The sequence below is a fragment of the Dermacentor silvarum genome, chromosome 1 (genome assembly GCF_013339745.2).
Source record: "Dermacentor silvarum isolate Dsil-2018 chromosome 1, BIME_Dsil_1.4, whole genome shotgun sequence".
In the NCBI taxonomy this organism is placed as follows: Eukaryota; Metazoa; Arthropoda; class Arachnida; order Ixodida; family Ixodidae; genus Dermacentor; species Dermacentor silvarum.
In genome coordinates this window covers 101,003,438-101,024,656 of record NC_051154.1, presented here as the reverse complement: position 1 = coordinate 101,024,656, position 21,219 = coordinate 101,003,438, and the positions used below count along the sequence as shown (strand labels likewise).

At 48.4% G+C, this 21,219-nt stretch overlaps 1 protein-coding gene across 1 annotated transcript in view; it reads left to right on the top strand.

Moving 5' to 3' along the window:
- Nucleotides 1-19,800, top strand: part of LOC119433655 (lens fiber major intrinsic protein) — a 41,832-nt gene extending 22,032 nt beyond the window's left edge. The window contains exon 3 of the mRNA XM_037700908.2: nucleotides 17,611-19,800. Coding sequence (XP_037556836.1) covers nucleotides 17,611-18,063 — 453 coding nt within the window. The 3' untranslated portion in view covers nucleotides 18,064-19,800. The remainder of the gene's footprint in view (nucleotides 1-17,610) is intronic.
- The last annotated feature ends 1,419 nt before the right edge of the window (nucleotides 19,801-21,219 follow it).

The following is a 21,219-nucleotide window of genomic DNA, read 5'->3' as shown; positions in this document are numbered from 1 at the left end:
GTCGTGCTGCTGCTAACAAATGAAAGCACCTGGAGGGAGCGGAGAGTGTTGGGGCGGGGGAGGTGGAAGGAGGCGCGCAGCCTGCCCGCTAATGACAGCCGACGTTCGAACCCCCTCGGGCCGCGCAAGCGAAGAGAGAGCCGTACGACTCTGGCCCGTCCAATCAGCGTCCCGAGGCCCCGTAGGCACAAAGCCCCTACTCGCTCACGTCCGGTCAGGAAGGCTCCAAGTCTTTAGGGAGCGTGCGCGACAAACCCTGGGCGATCCGCGTAGCGGTGAGAGCCACCGCTGCTGCGCTCGGTCCCAAAGCCCCCCCTGGGATTTCGGGCGCCGGGGAAAGCTGCACTTCATTTGCGGCGGACGCGAGGCTTTTCGATACACCTGCGCTGGGAACACACGCGAGCTCGCCACATACCGAGGCCTCCCTCCATGGATTTCTCACAGTTTCTCTCGTCGTTTCCTTCTTAGCTGCAATATATTCACGCTAACCCGCGCGCGCCTTCATCCTTCCTTTCGTCTTTTTGTTCTTGTCGTTCTTCTCTTTGTTGTGCTTTCTGGAAACAAATTGGAGTGCAAATCAGTTCGTCCGTCCGCGCTCTCGGTGTTTTCCGCTATTTTCTTGTCCTCCATCTCTTTTCGTTTTCCCCTATCCGATCTTCTTTGCATTGGCTCCGACTCTTATCACCTGTGTTTCTCCTGTTGCCGTTCGCATCGAACAGCGTACTTCGGCTGATTGCCATCACTTCTCCACGTACGCGAGGCTGCCGCGCTTTATTACATATAAATATGAGTCGAGTGACTGATTGTAAAGTTTGAAGTCCCAATAACACAGCTAGGCTTCGAGTGACGCCGGCGCAAAAATCACGGAATTAATTTCCACCGCCTGAGGCGTTCTCCGCGCACTGAGATGTGCATAGAATAGAGGCAAAGTTCGTAGCATTCCGTTCCCGTCGGAACACGGTCGGCATCAGCTATGTGCTCACCAGCAGAACGTCATTGCCGCTGAGCCAAATCGGCCGACACAGCATGAATTCGGAATGGCTTCTTATTATCTGTCATAAGGAAGAAGCCTGCACGAAACTTCGGTTCCAGCCAAGCGCTTCCGATAATTTTTCATTCCGACTCTTAGGCACGCATCAATGTACGTGAATCGCGTAATCTCCTCAGGACGACGCCGGAACTGCATACGACAGAAAAAAAAATTGTTTATGCTATTTGCTTCGCGAACCGCCTTTTGGCACAGTTTAATAACAATTTAATTCTAAGGTTTTACGTGCCATAACCGTGATCTGATAATGAGGCACGCCGTTCTGACCACCTGGTGTTTTTTTTTTTTAACGTGTGCCTAAGTGTACACGAGCGTTTTTGAATTTCGCCCCCATCGAAACGAGACCGCCACGGCCGGCGACATCGAGCTCAGCAGTGCAACGCCATTTAGTCACTAAGCTACTGCGGCTGGTTAGGCGCACTGGTTTAATTTTCGATGTAGAAAAATGGGAAGGGTTGGCTTCGGTATGTTATCCCAAAATCCTCTATTCTTCACTCAGGCCAGAATAAGAAAAAGAAGAGCAAGAAGAAAATGTCAACGATGACTCTACGCATGAACACGTCATAGGCGCACAAAGAGTGCCTCTGCGGGTATCAGCACATTCCAGTGACTGGGACGGTCGCCAATGCATCACACAGAAATGAAGTATTCCACACAAGTCCTTTCTATATATAAATATGGAAAACATCCATATTTGTGCATCAACCTGATCGAGGAAAGAACAACGCAGCCGCAACATTCATACGTCAAAAAAGAAGCGCAAGCTCATAGGCATAGCGTTTCCTGTAATCACACAGAGGGAATTCAGGCGCTGCGGTCGTTCAGCCACCATAGGAATGATGGTGGCTGAACGACCGCAGCGCCTGAATGTCTGGAACACATGGATTTGTCTGATCTTCGTACTTGTGGATTCAGAGGTCCTTGTGGCTTCGGTTATTACGCTTTATCTCTCTTCATCGGCCTCAATTTCAAAACCATCAATACTTTATTTTAAGTGCAGCAAGTAATGACTCTACCAACACGCATAATCACCGCCAATTGCAGTGATTCCGCTCGTCTATGCGCGTCCGTGGCGTAATGGTTTTAATATCGGGCTTCTGTGCTAGAGGTTCTGTGTTCGAATCCTGCCGTACGACAATTTTAATAATGGTAATTCAATTATTTATAACTCGGTGCTTTCTTAATAAAGAAACGACAAAACATTAAAGTGTCAAACTCCAACTCTAGAGATCGGATAGAATTCGCTGAACTGTCAAAACTGATCACCAAGAATAAAGTAAGCGATATTCGAAATTACAACGTGGGAAAGATTGAGGAAGCCGTAAAACATGGACGCAGCATGAAATCAGAAGAAAACTTGGCATAGGACAACGCAAGATGTATGCACTCAAAGATAAGCAGGGTAATATCATCAGCAATTTCGACAACATACTAAAAGCAGCGGAAGAATTCTATACTGACCTGTACAGTTCCCAGAGCAGCCAAGCTATATATATATATATATATATATATATATATATATATATATATATATATATACACTTTGATTCGAATTAGTGACGAACAGGATATAGAGGCTCCTTCTATAACTAGCGATGAAGTTAGAAGGGCCTTTCAAGACATGACCCGTAAAAAAGCGGCTGGAGAAGATGGAATAACAGTTGATTTAATAAAAGACGGAGGAGACATCATGCTTGAAAATCTTGCGGCCCCTTTATACGCAATGCCTTACGACTTCAAGTGTACCAGAGAACTGGAAGAATGCCAACATTATACTAATCCATAAGAAAGGAGACGTTAGAGAGAAAAAAGTTGTCGCAGTTTCACCCGAAAGGCGAAGCATCAATTGCGATAGCAAATTTGTAGAGAGCTATACGGAGTAAGGATAGTAGTTTTATCAGCTGTACAAACTTGGACATGCAGCAGCACCGGCAACACACAGAACTGTTGTCGACGCCGTCGGCGTTTTGCCCGCGTTCGCACAAAACGCGCGCGGCGTTGGTGACTGTTGCCGGAGCCTCTGGGGCCGGCTCGGAGGTTTTCGACGAGATCAGAACGGGACACTCGTCGAGCAGCGTCGGAAGTCTTTACCACCGTCTCGCCTCACAACGTTTTATTGCGATAGCAATTATATGGACACTCCAAAGCAGATTTCTGCCGTCTGCGTCGCCGTCGCCGTCGCCGTTGCCTTGAGGTTCCGTATGACGTCAATGGAAATGAAATCGTCGCCGCGCGTCGCCGAACGCTGTATGTGCGAGTGAAAGGGCGCGAGGGACGCGCTCTTTCACGGGGAGTGAACCCACGGCGGAAAACAAACGCGCGTTCTGCGCCGTGCTTCCTTAAGGGCTGCAGAAGTAGGCGTCTCTTTCCTCCTTTACAATCACCATATATGTAGAGCAAACGCGCCTTCTTCCGACGCGCTAAGGGCGGTCGGGGGGGGGGGGGGGGGGGAGGGATGGGAGGTGACTTTTAGCTGCGGCACCAAGTGCCTATTTATATCAGAGGCTCCGGCACCAGTCAGCAACGCCGCAAGCATTTTGTGCGAACGCGGGCAAAACGCCGACGGCGTCGACATTAGTTCTGCGTGTTGCCGGTGCTGCTGCATGTCCAAGTTTATACAGCTGATAAAGCTACTATCATTTACTCCGTATAGCTCTCTACAAATTTGCTATCGCAATTGATGCTTCGCCTTTCAGGTGAAACTGCGACCACTTTTTAGTTACACTTCAAATTCATCGTGTTATTTTCTATTCCTTCGATTCTTCCGCAATTATTTATATAAATAGGCACTTTGTGCCGCAGCTAAACGTCGCCTCCCTTCCCTCCCCTTCCCCCCCTCCCCACGGCCTTTCGCGTGTCTGAAGAAGTCGCGTTTGCTCTACATATATGGTGATTGTAAAGGAGGAAAGAGACGCTTAATTCTGCAGCCCTTAAGGGAGCACGGCGCAGAACGCGCGTTTGTTCTCCGCCGTGCGTTCACTCCCCGTGAAAGCGCGCGTCCCTCGCGCCCTTTCACTCGCACATACAGCGTTCGGCGCGCGGCGACAATTTCATCGCCTTTGACGTCATACGAAACCTCACGGCGACGGCGATGGCGACGACGACGGCGACGCGGACGACAGAAATCTGCTTTGGAGTGTCCATTAATTGCTATCGCAATAAAAAAGTATGCGTGGCTCTGCTACCGCAAACACCAGAGAACAGCGGAGCTGGGGAACCACATACTCAGTTTCCTGGCGCTCAGGATTTCTTCGCGATGTTCTGCGCAGTATCGCGATGAATTCAACCGGCCACGTTCACAAGCCTCCGGATCTTCATTTCTTCGCCTACGCGAGCTCTCGGCTTCTCTCAATCTAAACTCGGGATGTTCTCTTCTGCTACGCTTGGTTTCAGCTTCCCTAGCTCTCGCTTCAGTCTTTCAGAAGCAACTAGTGTCCAGTTCTCTGGTCGAAACCTACCGAGCCGCCGCCAGAGGCATCGGCTGCAGTCACGGACACCAGGCGCGTTCGGCGCGAACGCGAGGAAACGCGCGCACCGTCGGCAGCAGCAGCTCTACGCGTCCCACTACCACATGCATCACTCCTCCTCTCCACCTCGCATCCGCTATGCTGCGCGATGCTATTTTTTATACTCTGCTTTCACTCTCTCAGCTCTCTCTTCCCCAGCTCGGCGAAGCTATCAGCTGGTATGGCGTTTTTTGCTTATGCCAACACGAAAATTTCCTCGGCTGTTAGAGCTATACAGCTTCGCTGTAAAAATTATAGGCCCATTAGCTTGCTTTCAGTACTGTATAAAATATTGCCACAGTATGCAACGTGGAAAGAAGAGGACATGGTTGGTGCCCTGGGAGACGACGAAGAAGGTTCTGGTTTTTCGCTTCTCGACGCACCCATTAAAACCCACAAGACAACAAATATTTTTGCTTCAAATTTTAAGATGCTATAGTATCAAAATTAATATTAACGATTATAATTCATTTATTATCTCATTCTTAAGTAAGAAAATCCCATTGAGGTATCCTTCACTTTTCTTCCCACTGCCGCCCGATTCATGGCCAATCCCCCGTAGTGGGTTGTGCTATTTCTATAGGCACCAAACCAAGCCAAACCAAACCAAATTAAAACCCATCTGTAAATACTAGTACGCTTCTTCCTTCCCGTAGCATTATCGGTGGAGGTGCGGGGTACTCACTTGAACAAGACGGAGCTCCGCAGCGGACGTAACCTGGCCGCCATGTCATCCGAAGGGGAGCCTTCAACCGCGGCCCCGTCGACGCCACCGACGGTCATCCTATCCCAGCCCCGCGACCCTGGCATGTTTTCTGGGATTGACAACGTTGACGTCGATGACTGGTTGGTAAATTACGAACAGGTCTGCGCCCACAACAGGTGGGATAACATGCATATGCTGGCCAACATAATATACTACCTCAAAAAAACGGCACGGGTCTGGTTCGAGACACATGAAGAAGAGATTACAAGTTGGGAGCAGTGCAAACAGAAGCTTCGTGATTTGTTCGGCAAGCTCATAGGCCGCCAACGGGCTGCTCAGAAGGACCTTGGGACCCGTGCACATTCGTCCACTGAATCTTACGTGGCGTACATCCAGGACGTCTTGGCTCTTTGCCGCAAGGTGGATAAAAACATGACAGAGAGCAGTCAGTCACGTTTTAAAAGGCATAGCGGATGACGCGTTTAACCTTCTCGTGTATAAGAACATCACAACAGTCAGTGAGATCATTAACGAATGTCGCCGCTTTGAAGAAGCGAAAAGCCGCCGCATATTTCAGCAGTTCACGCGTCTACCCAACACCGCTGCTTCATCGACGTGTGAAGACCTTTGTCTTCCGCGTGAGCCCACCCCCTCCGAGAACGTCGTACGTATAGTCCGTCGAGAAATTGAAGCCGCGTCTCCTGCCACACAAGTGACGCAGTGCTTTGACGATTCCCGGCCGCTCGTGTGCCTCATTCAATCGGTCGTTCGCCAAGAACTTTCCAATGTGGGTCTGCAATCCATCTGCTCCGCCAACCATCCTGACTTCGCTTCGTCTGCTGCCTCTGCCCCTGTTCCCCGGAACCACTGCGGTCCTTACCCGATCTATCGCAACCCGGCCGAATGGCGCACACATGATGATCGACCGATCTGTTTCTATTGTGGACGTGTGGGCCACATCTCTCGCCACTGCCGAAGTTTCTGGCCGGCCCTCTCTCGACCAAGCTTTCCCACCTACCACCGCTCCCCACTGAATCCTCGCCCGCCTGCACCATCCACCGAGTTCGAAGATGCACCTGACAACGCTCGAGTCACTGTGACTAACCGCTCACCATCACCGCACAGTAGCCGCCCCCGTTCACCCAAGCTGCGTCGTTCCCCGTCCCCTGCTTACCGTCGCCGCTCTCCGACGGGAAACTGACTGGGGCAGCTCCGGGAGGTGACGCTGCTCTAGCACCGCGGCCTGAAATTCCTCTGTTGACCCTGCCTACTGATCGGAACCTTCTGGACGTGGATGTGGATGGTTTGCCTGTTACAGCACTCATCAACACTGGAGCGCAAGTTTCCATCATGAGTGCTCACCTTCGAACGCGCCTGAAGAAAGTCCTTACTCCTGCTCCGACTCGACTGCTACAGGTCGCCGACGGTGGAACTCTAGCTGTGCTCGGAATGTGTGCTGCACGTATCAGTGTCGCCGGCCGCCACACGTCCGTTTTGTTTAGTGTGCTCGAACGCTGCCCCCACGATGTGATCCTCGGCTTCGACTTTTTGACCGCCCATTCTGCTCTGATTGACTATTCAGCCGGTGTCGTCCAACTTGACCTACCCCTTTCCATTGACCTTCCTGCTCAAGCCCCAACTCAGTTTTGTTCTGCGGATTTTATTCGTCTTCTTCCCCAAGCTGCAAACTGCATCACCGTTTTCGCCTGTCCACCTTTTCCTGACGGAGACTATGTCCTCACTCCCGCGACTTCAGTCCTGCTTTCCCACAATGTCTCCTTCCCACACACCATCATTTCTGTAGCGGCCAATCAGACCTGTCTTCCCATCCTAAATTTCGGCCAGTGCCCTCAGGTACTTCCTCGAGGGATGTCGCTTGCCACGTTGTCACCGTCCCGCGAGTGCCATATTTCAGCTCTATCTGTTGCGACATCTTCGACCAGTGCTCGTTCTGCGCCTTCTGCATCTGTCCCGCCCGACGACATTGCAAAGATGATTAGCCGGACCTCGACCCCCAATCCGCCACAGAGCTCCGTGACCTCCTCGAGTCCTACGCCGACATTTTCGACCTGAACGATCGCTTTTTGGGTCAAACTACGGTTGTGAAGCATCGTATAAATACTGGCGATGCGGTGCCAGTTCGCCGACGCCCATACCGGGTGTCGCCCTCTGAGCGACAAGTTATCCAGAGCGAAGTTGAAAAAATGCTTGCCAAATGGATCATTGAACACTCTTCCAGCCCGTGGGCTTCCCCTGTTGTCCTCGTCAAAAAGAAGGGCAACAGCTGGCGATTCTGCGTGGACTATCGACATCTAAACCAGATCACCAAGAAAGATGTCTACCCGCTTCCACGGATCGACGACACTCTGGATCGTCTCCACGGTGCCACTTATTTTTCATCAATAGACCTTCGCTCCGGATATTGGCAAATTGCCGTGGATGAAATGGACCGTGAGAAGACCACATTCGTTACACCTGACGGCCTCTATCAGTTTAGGGTAATGCCTTTCGGCTTGTGCAATGCCCCGGCGACCTTTGAACGTATGATGGACATGCTCTTGCGTGGATTGAAATGGTCCGTCTGCTTGTGTTACTTGGATGACGTCATCGTATTCTCTCCAACTTTTGCGGCCTATCTTGAACGACTTTCATCTGTGCTTTCTGTTTTTCGCGCCGCTGGCCTGCAGCTCAACTCGTCCAAGCGCCACTTCGGTCACCGCCAAATAACCATGCTCGGACATCTGGTCGATTCGTCGGGCATTCGCCCCGACTCCGCTAAAGTTTGTGCAGTGCAGAATTTCCCTGTACCAACCTCTGCCAAAGATGTTCGCAGCTTTATCGGTCTTTGCTCTTACTTCCGCCGGTTTGTGAAAAATTTCGCGCATGTTGCTCGTCCCCTGACTGACCTCCTCAAGAAAGACGTTCCTTTCTGCTGGGGCTCTGAACAAGCGACTTCTTTCTCGTGCCACATCACGCTACTCACCACACCTCCTGTTCTAGCCCATTTTGACGCCTCCGCTCCGACAGAAATTCCCACTGACGCCAGTGGATACGGCATCGCCGCAATTTTAGCCCAACGCCAACGTGGGCACAACCGCGTTATCGCCTACGCTAGCCGCCTCCTCTCCCCATCCGAGCGCAATTATTCTATTACTCAGCGGGAATATCTCGCCCTCATTTGGGCTGTGGGCAAGTTCCGACCCTACATATATGGTCGACCATTTACGGTTACAACCGAACACCACGCCCTTTGTTGGCTTTCTTCCCTCAAGGATCCCACTGGCCGCCTCGGTCACTGGGCCCTACGCCTTCAGGAATACACATACACTGTGATCTACAAGTCGGGTCGTTTACATCAGGACGCCGACTGCCTGTCTCGTCACCCCGTCGATGCACCGAACGATTTAGTGGATGCCGCACCGATCTGCGTTCTCTCGCTTTCCGCCTTCAAAGACATTGGGGCTGAACAACGACGCAATAAATCGTTACGGCAGCTTATCGACCGCCTGCTCTCTGACCCGTCTGACTCATCCCTTCACATGTTCGTATTACAAAATGACACCCTGTATCGCCGCAACATGCACCCAGACGGGCCCGAGCTGCTAATCGTCATTCCGTCTCATCTTCAGCAGACTGTACTCCAGCAACTGCACGACATTCCCACTGCTGGACACCTTGGCGTCTCTCAGACCTATGACCGAATTCGGTGACGATTTTTCTGGCCCCGTCTCAACCGCTCCGTCCGTCGCTATGTAGCCGCGTGTGAGTCGTGTCAACGCCGAAAACGACCAGCTGTACATCCTGCTGGTCTGCTTCAGCCTCTGGATATACCGGCCGACCATTTTTTTGCGTTGGCGTTGATCTTCTCGGACCCTTCCCTATATCAAACGATGGAAATAAGTGGACTGCCGTCGCTACGGACTACACCACCCGCTATGCCATTACAAGAGCCCTTCCCACCAGTTGCGCTGCAGACGTCGCTGACTTCTTGCTTCACGACGTTATCCTACACCATGGCGCACCTTCGTCAACTCCTCACCGATCGCGGACGATACTTTCTTGCCAAAGTCACCGACAACTTACTTCGATCCTATGCTACTAAACGCAAGCTTACTACAGCCTACCATCCTCAAACTATCGGTCTTACTGAACGCCTGAACCGGACAATAACTGACATGCTCGCGATGTATGTTTCCTGTGATCATCGTGACTGGGACACTGCTTTACCATTTGTCACGTTTGCTTACAATTCCTCGCGCCACGACACAGCTGGACATTCGCCCTTCTATCTTCTATATGGCCGTGAACCGACCTTGCCTTTCGGGACTCTTCTTTCGACCACACTCGACTCGCCGACAGAGTATGCTCGTGATGTCATAACCACAGCGACCCAGGCACGCCAGATTGCCCGTCTTCGTCTCTCCGCTTCACAGACACGTCAGAAGTGCCGTTACGATCAGCGCCACCGCGACGTTGAATACGAACAAGGTGCTCTTGTGCTAGTTTGGTCTCCATCTCGACGTGTCGGTCTTTAGGAGAAACTCCTCTCGCAATACTACGGCCCTTATCGCATCCTCCGGCAAGTGACGCCTGTCACATATGAAGTGTCTCCACTGGATGCTACCGTGCCTTCACCTCTATCTCACATCATCCACGTCAGCCACCTCAAACTGTTCCTTTCTGGAACCAGTGAGTCGCACCCGTAGCGTGCTTCTTACGACGGGGGTAATGTCACAGTATGTAATGGGGAAATAAGAGGACATGGTTGGCGCCCTGGGAGACGACGAAGAAGATTCTGGTGTTCCGCTTCCCGACGCAGGCATTATAACCAATCTGTAAATACTAGTACGCTTCTTCCTTGCCGTAACATTATTCACCAAGATATTTTCCAATAAAATTAGGGCTACACATGACTTCAATCGACCAAGAGAACAGGCTGGCTTCAGGAAGGGATATGCTACAATGGATCACATCCACGTCATCAATCAGGTAGTCGAGAAATATGCGGAGTACAATCAATATGGCTTTCATTGATTATGAAAAGGCATTTGATTCAGTAGATATGCCAGCAGTCATGGAGGCACTGCGTAATCAAGGAGTACAGGAGGCATTCGTGAATATCTTGGGAAATATCTACAAAGATTCCTCAGCAACCTTGGTTCTCCACACGAAAAGCAGAAAGATACCTATCAAGAAAAGGGTCAGGCAAGGAGACACAATCTCTCCAATGCTATTCACTGCATGCTTAGAAGTATTCAAGCTCTTAGACTGGGAAGGCTTAGGAGTGAGGATCAACGGTGAATACCTCAGCAACCTTCGGTTTGCAGATCACATTGTCCTGTTATGAAACAATGGTGACGAATTACAACAAATAATTGAGGACCTTAACCGAGAAAGTGTAAGAGTGGGCTTTAAGATTAACATGCAGAAGACAAAGGTAATGTTCAATGGCCTGGCAAGAGAACAAGAACTCAGGATCGCCAGACAGCTTCTAGAGTCTGTAAAAGAGTAGTTTATCTAGGTCAATTACTCACTGGGGACCCTGATCATGAGAAAGAAATTTGCAGAAGAATAAAATTGGTTTGGAGTGCACACGGCAGGCATTGCCAAATCCTGACTGGGAGCTTACCAATGTCGTTGAAAAGAAAAGTGTACAATCATTGCATTCTGCCGGTGCCAACATTTGGGGCAGAAACTTGGAGGTTAACAAAGCAGCTCGAGAACAAGTTAAGGACAGCAAAAAGAGCGATGGAACGGAAAATGTTAGGCGTAACGTTAAAGGTGCCCCGAACCACTTTTTATCGAATTGGCCATTTGAGGTGAAAATATGCTATTTCAGTAATACTTTGCCGCAAAAAGTACTTCAATGCGTTCAGCGGAAGCGGAGTTATTGGCAATCAAACACAGCCTCCGCTGTCCTCCCCCTTCCTTCTTCAATGACTTGCACTGCGAAGGCTATGGCGGAGTGGGTTGGGGCCATAACGCTCTGCCTTCAAAACGTCACCGTGGCGCGTAGTTAAAATTTCAGATTTTCGTGCCTACGCCGCGCTAAACGTATGCCAAACACGGTGTCCTCAGAGAGCCGCAGTGCGCTTAGCCAGTGGACTCGTGGCGGCACCTGCGGCGTCCGCGGTGTAACCGACCGATGCGACGAATAGCAGCCGCGTATTGGAATGTGCTTTATTGCGCAATAAAGCACACAGAAGAGAGTGAGGATCATGGCCCTCTTGAAACGAGGGCGTTTGAGAGAAAGGTAACTGCGCGCTCCGCTTGCGAGCTCCACGCACCACGTACGACAGCAAAACTTAGCTGAGATGTTCACAGCAGCGTATGCTACCCGCGGACTATGTTATTTCACAAAGCTCGAGGGTGGTTCAGGGCCCCTTTAAAAGACAGAAGGAGAGCGGTGTGAATCAGAGAGCAAACGGCGATAGCCGATATTCTAATTGGCATTAAGAGAAAGAAATGGAGCTAGGCAGGCCACGTAATGCATAGGATGGATAACCGGTGGACCATTACAGTTACAGAATGGGTGCCAAGAGAAGGGAAGCGCAGTCGAGGACGGAAGAAAACTAGGTGGGGTGATGAAGTTAGGAAATTTGCCAGGCGCAAGGTGGAATCAGCTAGCGCAAGACAGGGGTAATTGGAGATCGCAGGGAGAGGCCTTCGTCCTGCAGTGGACATAAATATAGGCTGATGATAATGATGATGATGACTTTCTTAAAAATGATCACTTTGCAAAGTCACGAAGCCGTTTAATTAGACAAAAAGACAAAGTTTAGGCAAATCCATGCATGTACTTCCCATAATTCCCATGCTGGATGAACCGCCCCGCTTGCAGCTGCCGTAGACAATAGTGCCAGAGTTTCCTCTAGTAATTATTGTATGAAACGCATTGCTCGTAGGCAGTCAATGGGATTAGTGTCGAATAAAATAACGCGAAGTGCGCTAACCTTTGCATATCAGGGCATGACCACGTCCCGTTTCCGTCCACGTTCACCATATTACCCCTTCCAACTAGTGGCCCGTGTTCAGTTTGTCAGTCGTCAGACGGACAGTTACGGTGGGACCAGCAAAATTATCCTATCTCTTTAATCTTCTCACAACCACAAAAAAAAAAAACGCAAAATTCCGCGTGACCACCGCTTGCGCTTCCAGGCTGCGTTGGCAAAGCCCGCTAGTGAAACTTGGCTGGCGTGAGGCTGAAACTAGATAAATAGTCCAACAATAAAACAAAAAACTTGAGGTTAACCTGTGGCTTGCGCCCACAAGTCTTTTCATATACACATACAACATTTGCAGCATCCACATGTTTTGTTTGTTTGTTTGTTTGTTTGTTTGTTTGTTTGTTTGTTTGTTTGTTTGTTTGTTTGTTTGTTTGTTTGTTTGTTTTAACGCAAACGCTTAAACCGACTAAGATTTTCTTTTTTTTTTATACTGCAGGAAGGCGGACACGAGACGTTCAGTCAAATTGGCACACTCTGACAAGTGAGGTTAAGGTTATAGCCTCGTGTCTTGTATACTCGCGGACAACTTTCTGTGGCAACAAAGGGAAAGTCACGGAGGCAAACCGCGCACAAGTGAAGAGCGCTCCTGAAAACAGTCCCACATTCTCATCTGCGTTAGTTTAACAGCGGGGGAAGAGAAACATAAAATACTATATTTAAAAAAAAACAAGATAAGACAAAATACAGTATAAACCGATGTATAAGTCGAGTTATTTTTTATTAAAAAGTAGGCTATCTGGTCACACCTCGTCTTATATAGCAGTCGTTAGCATAATATGAGTCGTCTGGCCACTTACGGCGGGCATGTTGGCGAACGCACAGCCAAAGCCGCATCCATATCTATAAATGTGATTGCTGTCCTGCTGACCTTTTTTTATTTTTTTCTCTGTGTCGCTGTGGCTTCTTGTGTGCGCTCTTCTGTTCGACCTCGTGTGTCATGTGATGCTTGTTTTCGGGTCTGGTAAGCGATTAGTAGCGGCACGCGAAGAGACAGTTTTCAGCGGCGCTCAAGATAAATGTCGTAGACTTAAAACGTAAGGCGACGAAACGTAAGGCAACATGGCAAGGTCGATCCACATAGGTCGCGAAGCTTCGGGCGAAAAGCGGTTCAGAACCAATTGTCACCGAGATCAGCAAGGGTGGTTATGGTAGCAGCGATTGAAGCGCGACTATGTTTGGAGGGAACAAACAATGGGAAAGAAAAAAAGCGTTTTTTTAAATTAAAGCGAGACGCAGTTAGATTCATTCAACTAAAATAAAATTCCTAATCCATTTTATATACGCATGGCGAGAAAAGAAGATATCACTCTGTTTTACTTGATCATTATCAATAAATAACTTGTTTCAGCGCCCACCGTGAGAGCGCCCATCGATAGCGGCGGGCGTTGACGCCGCTATCAGTTGCAATGCAATGCAGCTCTTGGAGTGCGTGGAAAGGCGCGCTCGTAAAGTTCACCTGTTACAATAATCCCCCCTCCCATGTGTTGTGTTGCATGTCGACGTTTGTCTGAATTAGGTGACGCGGGTAGTTTTATTGTTTCTTAACCTGTGCAGTCAAAAGTAGTGAGTTGCGACCGTCAGATACTTGTTTACTTTAGTTGCTTTCGTGCAACAGCGCTGGCCGACGGGCTTGACGTCCGACGAAAGGACGAGCAGTCTACGCAATCTACGCCCAAAGCGTTCGTCGGCCTCCAAAGAAAGTATGTTCTGTGCAGCGATGCGATTTCGACACCCGTACGGCTGATCTTTTCCGGTATCGCTTTTCGCGCTGAAAACTCGGAACGCCCATGCAGTCGAATGGTGGGGCATTTGAATATACAGCTCAATGGCAGGCCTCCGAAAACAAATTTCGCGCCTATGAGAACAAAATGACGTCACTTCTGGTTTTGACGAATATGACTTCAAATTATTTTTTCTTCCGCCGGAAGTGTTCCCTCCTCACACAGATGGCGCTGAGCCCCATGAACCACTTAAGTCCCTAAAAAAAGTTTTTTTAGGGACTTTATGAACCGCCGGCAAGCAACCATGTTTTGAACGTATGGGCTTCTATGGAAGCTTCGCTACCAGATGTATTTACCTTGAACATGGCGCTAAGCACCAGCTTGGCGTTGCTGCATAAAGCGTGCGATATTGGTGGGCACAAAAAAGGAAAGCTGTCCGCGTTAATTAAAATTAAATTCTGCCGTTGTACGTGCAAAACCACGATATGATAATGAGGCGCACCATTTTGACCACCTGGGCTTCTTCAACATGCGACCAATGCACGGTACACGGGCACTTTTTTTTTTTTTTTTGCATTTCGCCCCTATCGAAATGCGATCCCGTGCCCTCGGGCTTAATAAGCAGCGCAATGTCAATGCCCCTACTGTCGGCGTGCAAGCCCACGTAAAATGTCACTTCGTTGGCGTCGTGCAGTCCGTCCCCAGTTTGAGGACGTACTTGCAGAGCTTTTGCGGGAGCTTCGTGCGCGCTCGCTACTGTTGACAGAGCAGTCCATTCGCCACAAAACTGCAACGCCCTTGCGAAAGAAAATTCGTTCCAGAGATTTCTGCTGTTGTTTTTTTTTTTTTTTTTTTCACTTGAAGGTAAGAAGTTCACCTACATTCCCCACTCGACATATATATTCCGGTTTATACGGTACACTACTGAGTGTTAAATTTTACTTTTTTTTCGGTTTTTCTCTTGCGCGTCTGGGCAAATGCGAAACTGTCGCATATGGAAGCTACGCTGATTTCGCATCATTACCAAAAGCGCTGTCAAACGCTGCCGGAATACTTGGCACGGTAACACATAGTCACCGCCCCCGTAGTTCTCCCTTAATTGCCACAGAAAGTTGTCGGCAAGTATAGGAACGCTGTTCTGGCAATTCTGCGGTTTACACGACTGCGAGGGTTCATTCGCACATGAGGCTCAGATCGTGAAAGTGTTCAGTGGGCTGCCAAAATTAAGAAAGAAGTCGCAAAAAAAAAAAAACATTATATAAGATTCATGCGGCACTAAAGGGCTCGAGGTGGCGTGTTATTTTTTTGCTGCCCATAACAGACGCTCCTCCATGGTGCGCGAGCAGAAAACAGAAAGTAAAGCATTAGCTCCATTTACTCTTCAGTATACGGCAGTATACAGTCCCATATCATCATCAGCTATATTTTGACGAAAGATCGGAAAGAGTTCAAACTAAATCACTATGTGGTTCTTTTATTCTGATTATACACGTTACGACAGTGTGAGTGTTCTTCGATCCCTGCATAGACATTTGCCTGCCGACGACGTGTTGATGCCACCAAGTTTTTTTTTGTTTTTTTTACACGCTACATCTCAATTGTTTCAATACCGATAAACACGCATATCTGAAGCCGCCTGATCGCCACCACAGACAAAAAAGCTATCATAAGGATATCGGGTCACACCTCTTGCGGTCCGCTCAATTTCTGTCTCTCTTTTTTTTTTGCGTTTTATTGAAACGCTGACACTGTTGGTCACGAGAAGCTCTGTCAGTGGATAGATGTAGATTACTGCGAAAGCAAAATTGTATTTCCATTCAAATGAGAGATCCCCGAAGCGCTTTTATTTTCTTGCGTATGCTGTTGTTAAAATGTTATACTTATTACGCGTTTTCGATAATGGGTCATTCTGTAATATTTTTTTTGCGAAGCAATGTTGAATATTAACTATGCTGCCGGTTTTTGTTACGCGGTCAGTGTATTAGTTTTTTTTTTTTCTTATTCGCCATCAGTCGTAAAAATGCATTAAGCGTTGTGCTCGGTATCTCATTTAGGTCATTGTGTGACATTGTTGGCACTCTGTGTACTCCTCGGTGACTTTCTTGAAACATTTCTGTATGCTGTATGCTGGGCGACCGGATATTCTATACTGAAGAAGAGACAAACAAAAGAAGCGACAAAACAGGTGCGGACTAAAAACTTAAAATGTCAAAGAAAATATACGTTTAACTACAACGAGGAGCACACGTGGCAGACAATACAACAAAACACGCCTAAAGATGTGCTTCAGGTATCAGTTTCAAATTTTGCCGTGTAACTGAAGGCCTCTTGAGTCGCGACACACTCGTCACCTGACTTACGCAGGAAATAGTCCTCTGCGATAACTCCACGTGTAGTCTTATCTCTCCACTTGACAGGAATTTTGTAGCTGACAACGTCTGGGTGCATCTGCCAACATCTGTATTCTATAGACTGCTCTACTCCCTAGCATGCAGGCGAATATACGCTGGCTAAACCCACGGCCTTTCTATTTAAGAGCGCTCTCTCACTCTCTCTCATACAGCGCTGAGATTATTATAAGAACGATGGCCATTCAAAGCCGTTGTGTGGTCCCTTAAATCCTGTGTGGTCATTCCTGTATGAACGTTTACAAGGTATTACATTATTGTGAAGTAAACGAAGCAAATATTTCTACACGTCCTCGCCGAACGGTAAGATGTCGGGGAAACGATCTGATATTGGTGAGCACGATATTTCTTCTCTGATGCGAGAGAGGACGACAAGAGGAAGGGCGAGGATGTTAATCATGCTGCTCCAGGTTTGCTACCCTACACTGGGGGGTTCTCTGATATGGCTCTATATACGCTGGGGAAATCTCATCATTGGGAACAGGCGTAGCCAAGCAGAGGTGTTTCAGGGTCAGAACATCTCCGATTTCTATATATATATATATATATATATATATATATATATATATATATATATATGTGTGAAGGAAGTATTTCTGCGGATCCGGTGTTTAATAAGTTAAAAGAAGTGCAGGCGCACTTCGTCGAAATTCAATTATTTGTGCTTTTCTACGTGCGCCTGCACTTATTTAACTTATATATATATATATATATATATATATATATATATATATATATATATATATATATAAAATTCGTATAAGAACACTATCGTTGGATAGAAAAACAGGGATCGGGTCGTCACCTGTTATCGCAAAGCTTTGCGAATGCGACGAGATTCGCAAAGCGTTTATTTATTTTTTATTTTTTTCGTTCCTAAGAGCTACTTGTCATTGACTAGACGACATCTCTACGGTATGTTATTCGGTATCACGATTGACTCCGTGCGCCTGTCCTGACAAACCACTCATACGATACTCGATCCGTAGTGGCAGAGCTTACATTACGTTTCCTTATTGGCTGGTGTTCTGGCCTTCACCACTCATGAGAGCGATTGGTGTGCTAACGAGACGATAGTCGCAGCGATGGCCAGTTGCCCCGGCTCCGAACCTTCTTTTCCCTTCTGCCCCGTGCAGATGGTAACTTTTCTACTTAATATAGAATTTTCATCACCTCCCAAATCACTGTACTAACAGCGATTCACGGCTCCGCAGGTCTACTGGGCGGGACCCATGTTGGGTGGCCTGATGGCAGGCTTCACTCATGAGTACACGCGGGGTGCCAGGCTGGGCCGGGAGCCGGCGCACAGCCTGCGGCCCTCGCCGCCAGCGGGCCAACCGGCCCGGAACAACCACGTCAAGCGCGACATCAGCGGGCTCGAGCAACGACACCGAGCTCACGCTCACGTCCAACAACGACTGCCGCGTCTGACGCGAGTGGTCCGGCGGAACACACGGTGCTCTGTCGAGGACGACGACACGCGGTCGCGGTTTCGCCGGCGCCGGAGGCGCGCGCTGATAGACTGCGCTTGCGTCGCTCGAATTCTGGAGGGCCCGCAGTGCGGATTCTACGGGTGTGCTGCTGCTCGAAGAGAAGGAGTGGTGCTGCCTGGCCATAAAGACGGCTTCCCCGCTCTGTCGACAGAGTTCTATGGAGGTTCAACCTAAAGAGAGGCCCCCACGTACGCGAAGAACACTCCAAGCGCTTCTTCTTTCTCTTTCCCTCTTATTGTTTATCTATTCGGTAACATGCACGTGATCACGGTAGGAAATCTTCCTTAGGTGGGAGAACTACCTTGCCATGGAATGCATGTGCGGCTTTAGCATTTCGGGCACCGTGGTCAAATATGTTCTATCTATACCCGAAGTGTTCGCTAGCTGCGCATGTCCCAGTAGTTATAACCCCCGTGCTGAAAAGCGGTGGTTCCTTGCGGGCCAATTTTTTTTTTTCACTATACCAAACATGAGCACACTACCTGCCGCGAACAACAGACAGTACAATCCTGATGACACGCGATTTAAAGTCAATGTGTACCTTCGCATACTGTCAGCTAGAACGTTAAAAGCAGCATTCACATAACTGACCATAACTCAGTCTTGCGCATTGCGCAACGTGTTACAAGCTGTAAATTTTGAAGCTCGCACACCAGCCTTCGCATGCGCACTTTTGACAGCCCGTAAGATATCTTGCATACATCATCGTAAGCGTGAGGTCGCGGACAGGGAAGACACTGGGGAATTGTCGCCGTTACGGCTGTGGGGCCAGGGGTGCGCCCCAAGGGGAAACATTTGTATGCTCGGTGCTCAAGTGTTGGGTTCCAAACTGCCCTGTTGCTTCGTACTCCTCGCGGGTAGCAAATTACTGGCCGACATCATGCTTAAAAAAGCGCTTTGAGCAGCTCGGACGGCCACATCACCGACTAAGGAGCCACTGCATGCTCGGCTACACCTGCCTCTCAATGGCAGCCTAGCCGTTACAGCGTGGCGATAGAGGCTAGAAAACGGCACCCGAATTCCCACCAGTTCCCCCGATGAACTTTTTGGCCTGCCCTTGTTCTGTATGTCTTCTGTATAGTTGGGAGGCAGTTAATAAGAACGTCGGCTAGTGTGGCAAAAAAGTAATGTTACACAAATGCACAGACACATCAAAACGGGCGCATTGTCACAATCTTTCTATTTTCATTCACTACTTATTGTTTCCGAGTACTGCATAGAAGGCAGTCTCTGAATATACCAGGGACGCTCACTACAACGGACCTTGACCTCTTGTTGAAAGCGTGTAATCTTCAAATTTTATTAATCGACAACGGGGCGGCACATTTCGAGCGTACCCTACCTAGATGGTGCTTCGCGGAGACATGAGTCAGGAGAGTGCGATATGCTCGCTGTGTACAGAGTACATATGTATATGCCCTATCGGCCTGCCTTCAGCCCAATAGCACAGAAACCTTTTGCGCCAATGTAGCTTCGGCGTCCCCCAACCCCGATGCTCACTTAGGGGTCCCTCCCCTCTCAGGATACTAAGGCACATGCACCGCTCAGACGATGCATGCAACAAGTTCCTTAGGCTGCTACCGCCGATTTTATTTCATTGTTGGACACCGACAGAATCGATCTTACATCTCTCCCACTTCCTTGTCGTTTGTCGAAGCTGTTTGTCAATGAAGCAGACTGCATCCGTTTGTGTTTTCTTTCTCTTCTTTTTTTTTTTTCTTCTGACGACCTGACGAATTTTTGCAAAGGAGACTGTTCCCGCAATCGTTGTTTTGTTATTTGCTATGCGTAGCGATTGTTTCCCTTTCTTCCTTAGCGTCATGGTTTCACATTTTGTTTATCTTAATACCAGAAGTATGGAAGAAATAAAACTAGTGTGAGTTTGACAGAAAGTACGTGCACGCAGTTTTGCACAACCAATATATATATATATATATATATATATATATATATATATATATATATATATATATATATATATATATATATATATTAAAAAGGTATTTTCCTCAAAGCATATCCACTATCATGTGTTGCGCTAAGATGCTGCATTAGAAATCATGTATATGCTAAGTACAGCAATAGAGCACCTTCAGCAGTTTCTCTTAGCTCAACGCAGAAAAAAAATCCTATTTCCGAAATATTCATAAAGATAGACTGATGAAAGGTGAAGTGCGGAATACCTGTCCAGTAATAAAGGTTGACAAGACGAGTGTCCCGGGGGCCAACCAGCGAAGCCATTACGCATATATACGCCTCTATGCGCCGCATCGCCGTTTCGGTGTCCCTTTCTTGCGCGATTGGAAGCTGCAAAGAGCGAATAAGAGCTCTCCTGCACATTTACTACGGCACAATTCTTGTTACGTTATAATGGACATGTCATACAGTTTTACCGATTCCTAGTAACTGCTGCACTTTCGTATATATGCATGTACATTGCAGCTGCGTTATGCGCGCACAGACAAAAGCACCGGTAGAACCATCAAGTAGACGCCGCCAAAACGCCAGCGATGTGTGCAATCTTCTCAAGCGCCGCCACATAGAGCGTTGTTATCTCTGTTGTTTGTTTACGGATTCAAAGAATTACAGAGACAGATAGCTTGGCGCCTTGTTGTCAAAGGAACACTCCTTTCTCATCGCCTCAGCCTGATAAAAGTGGAGGTCATCAGTTGAGTCGCTTAATTATCAAGCTCGAGGCGACAACGAAGAGTGCTGTTGCGTTCTCTGGTTTCCTTGGACCTTCGCTTCGCAATAGTTTGGCGCCGCTGCTTTGAGCCACGCTTTCAGACAGCGGGAAGTGTATAGCGCGTATAGCTACAATGGTAATCCGTAATGGTTTTCCTTGCAGCTGCGTGTCATAACATCTGGTGGATGCCGATATTTCGTACAGCTACGTACAGTAGACCGCCGCAAGTCTTCGGAGCGCAGCAGTTCTGAGAAAGTTAAATTTGCTGGCGACTTCTCCGCTCAGCCTATAATTTAGGTGTATATTCCAGTGGTCGTACAATGAAGTATATTCTATATCAGGGCGTGTCTAATCGCTCTGACCTTCTTAAATTGTCGTTCTTCGAGAATCCCGAGCTCCTAAAACTTTTGCGGTCGGAGGACAGGGGGAGGGGTGAAAACGTCTTTGTCGAAAGCATTTTTTTAAATTAATAAGTATATGGTCTATGGTAAGGGGGGAAAAGCTGTCAGTAGCAGCTCTGGCTCTAATGGGCGCCCTTTTTGTCAACTGTCGCCCCCTCCCCCTCCCCCATTCAATCCCTCCTATTTTAGTATAATTCAGCACAGATTTGAAAACTGTCTTTCTATAGTCGGTCTATATCTACA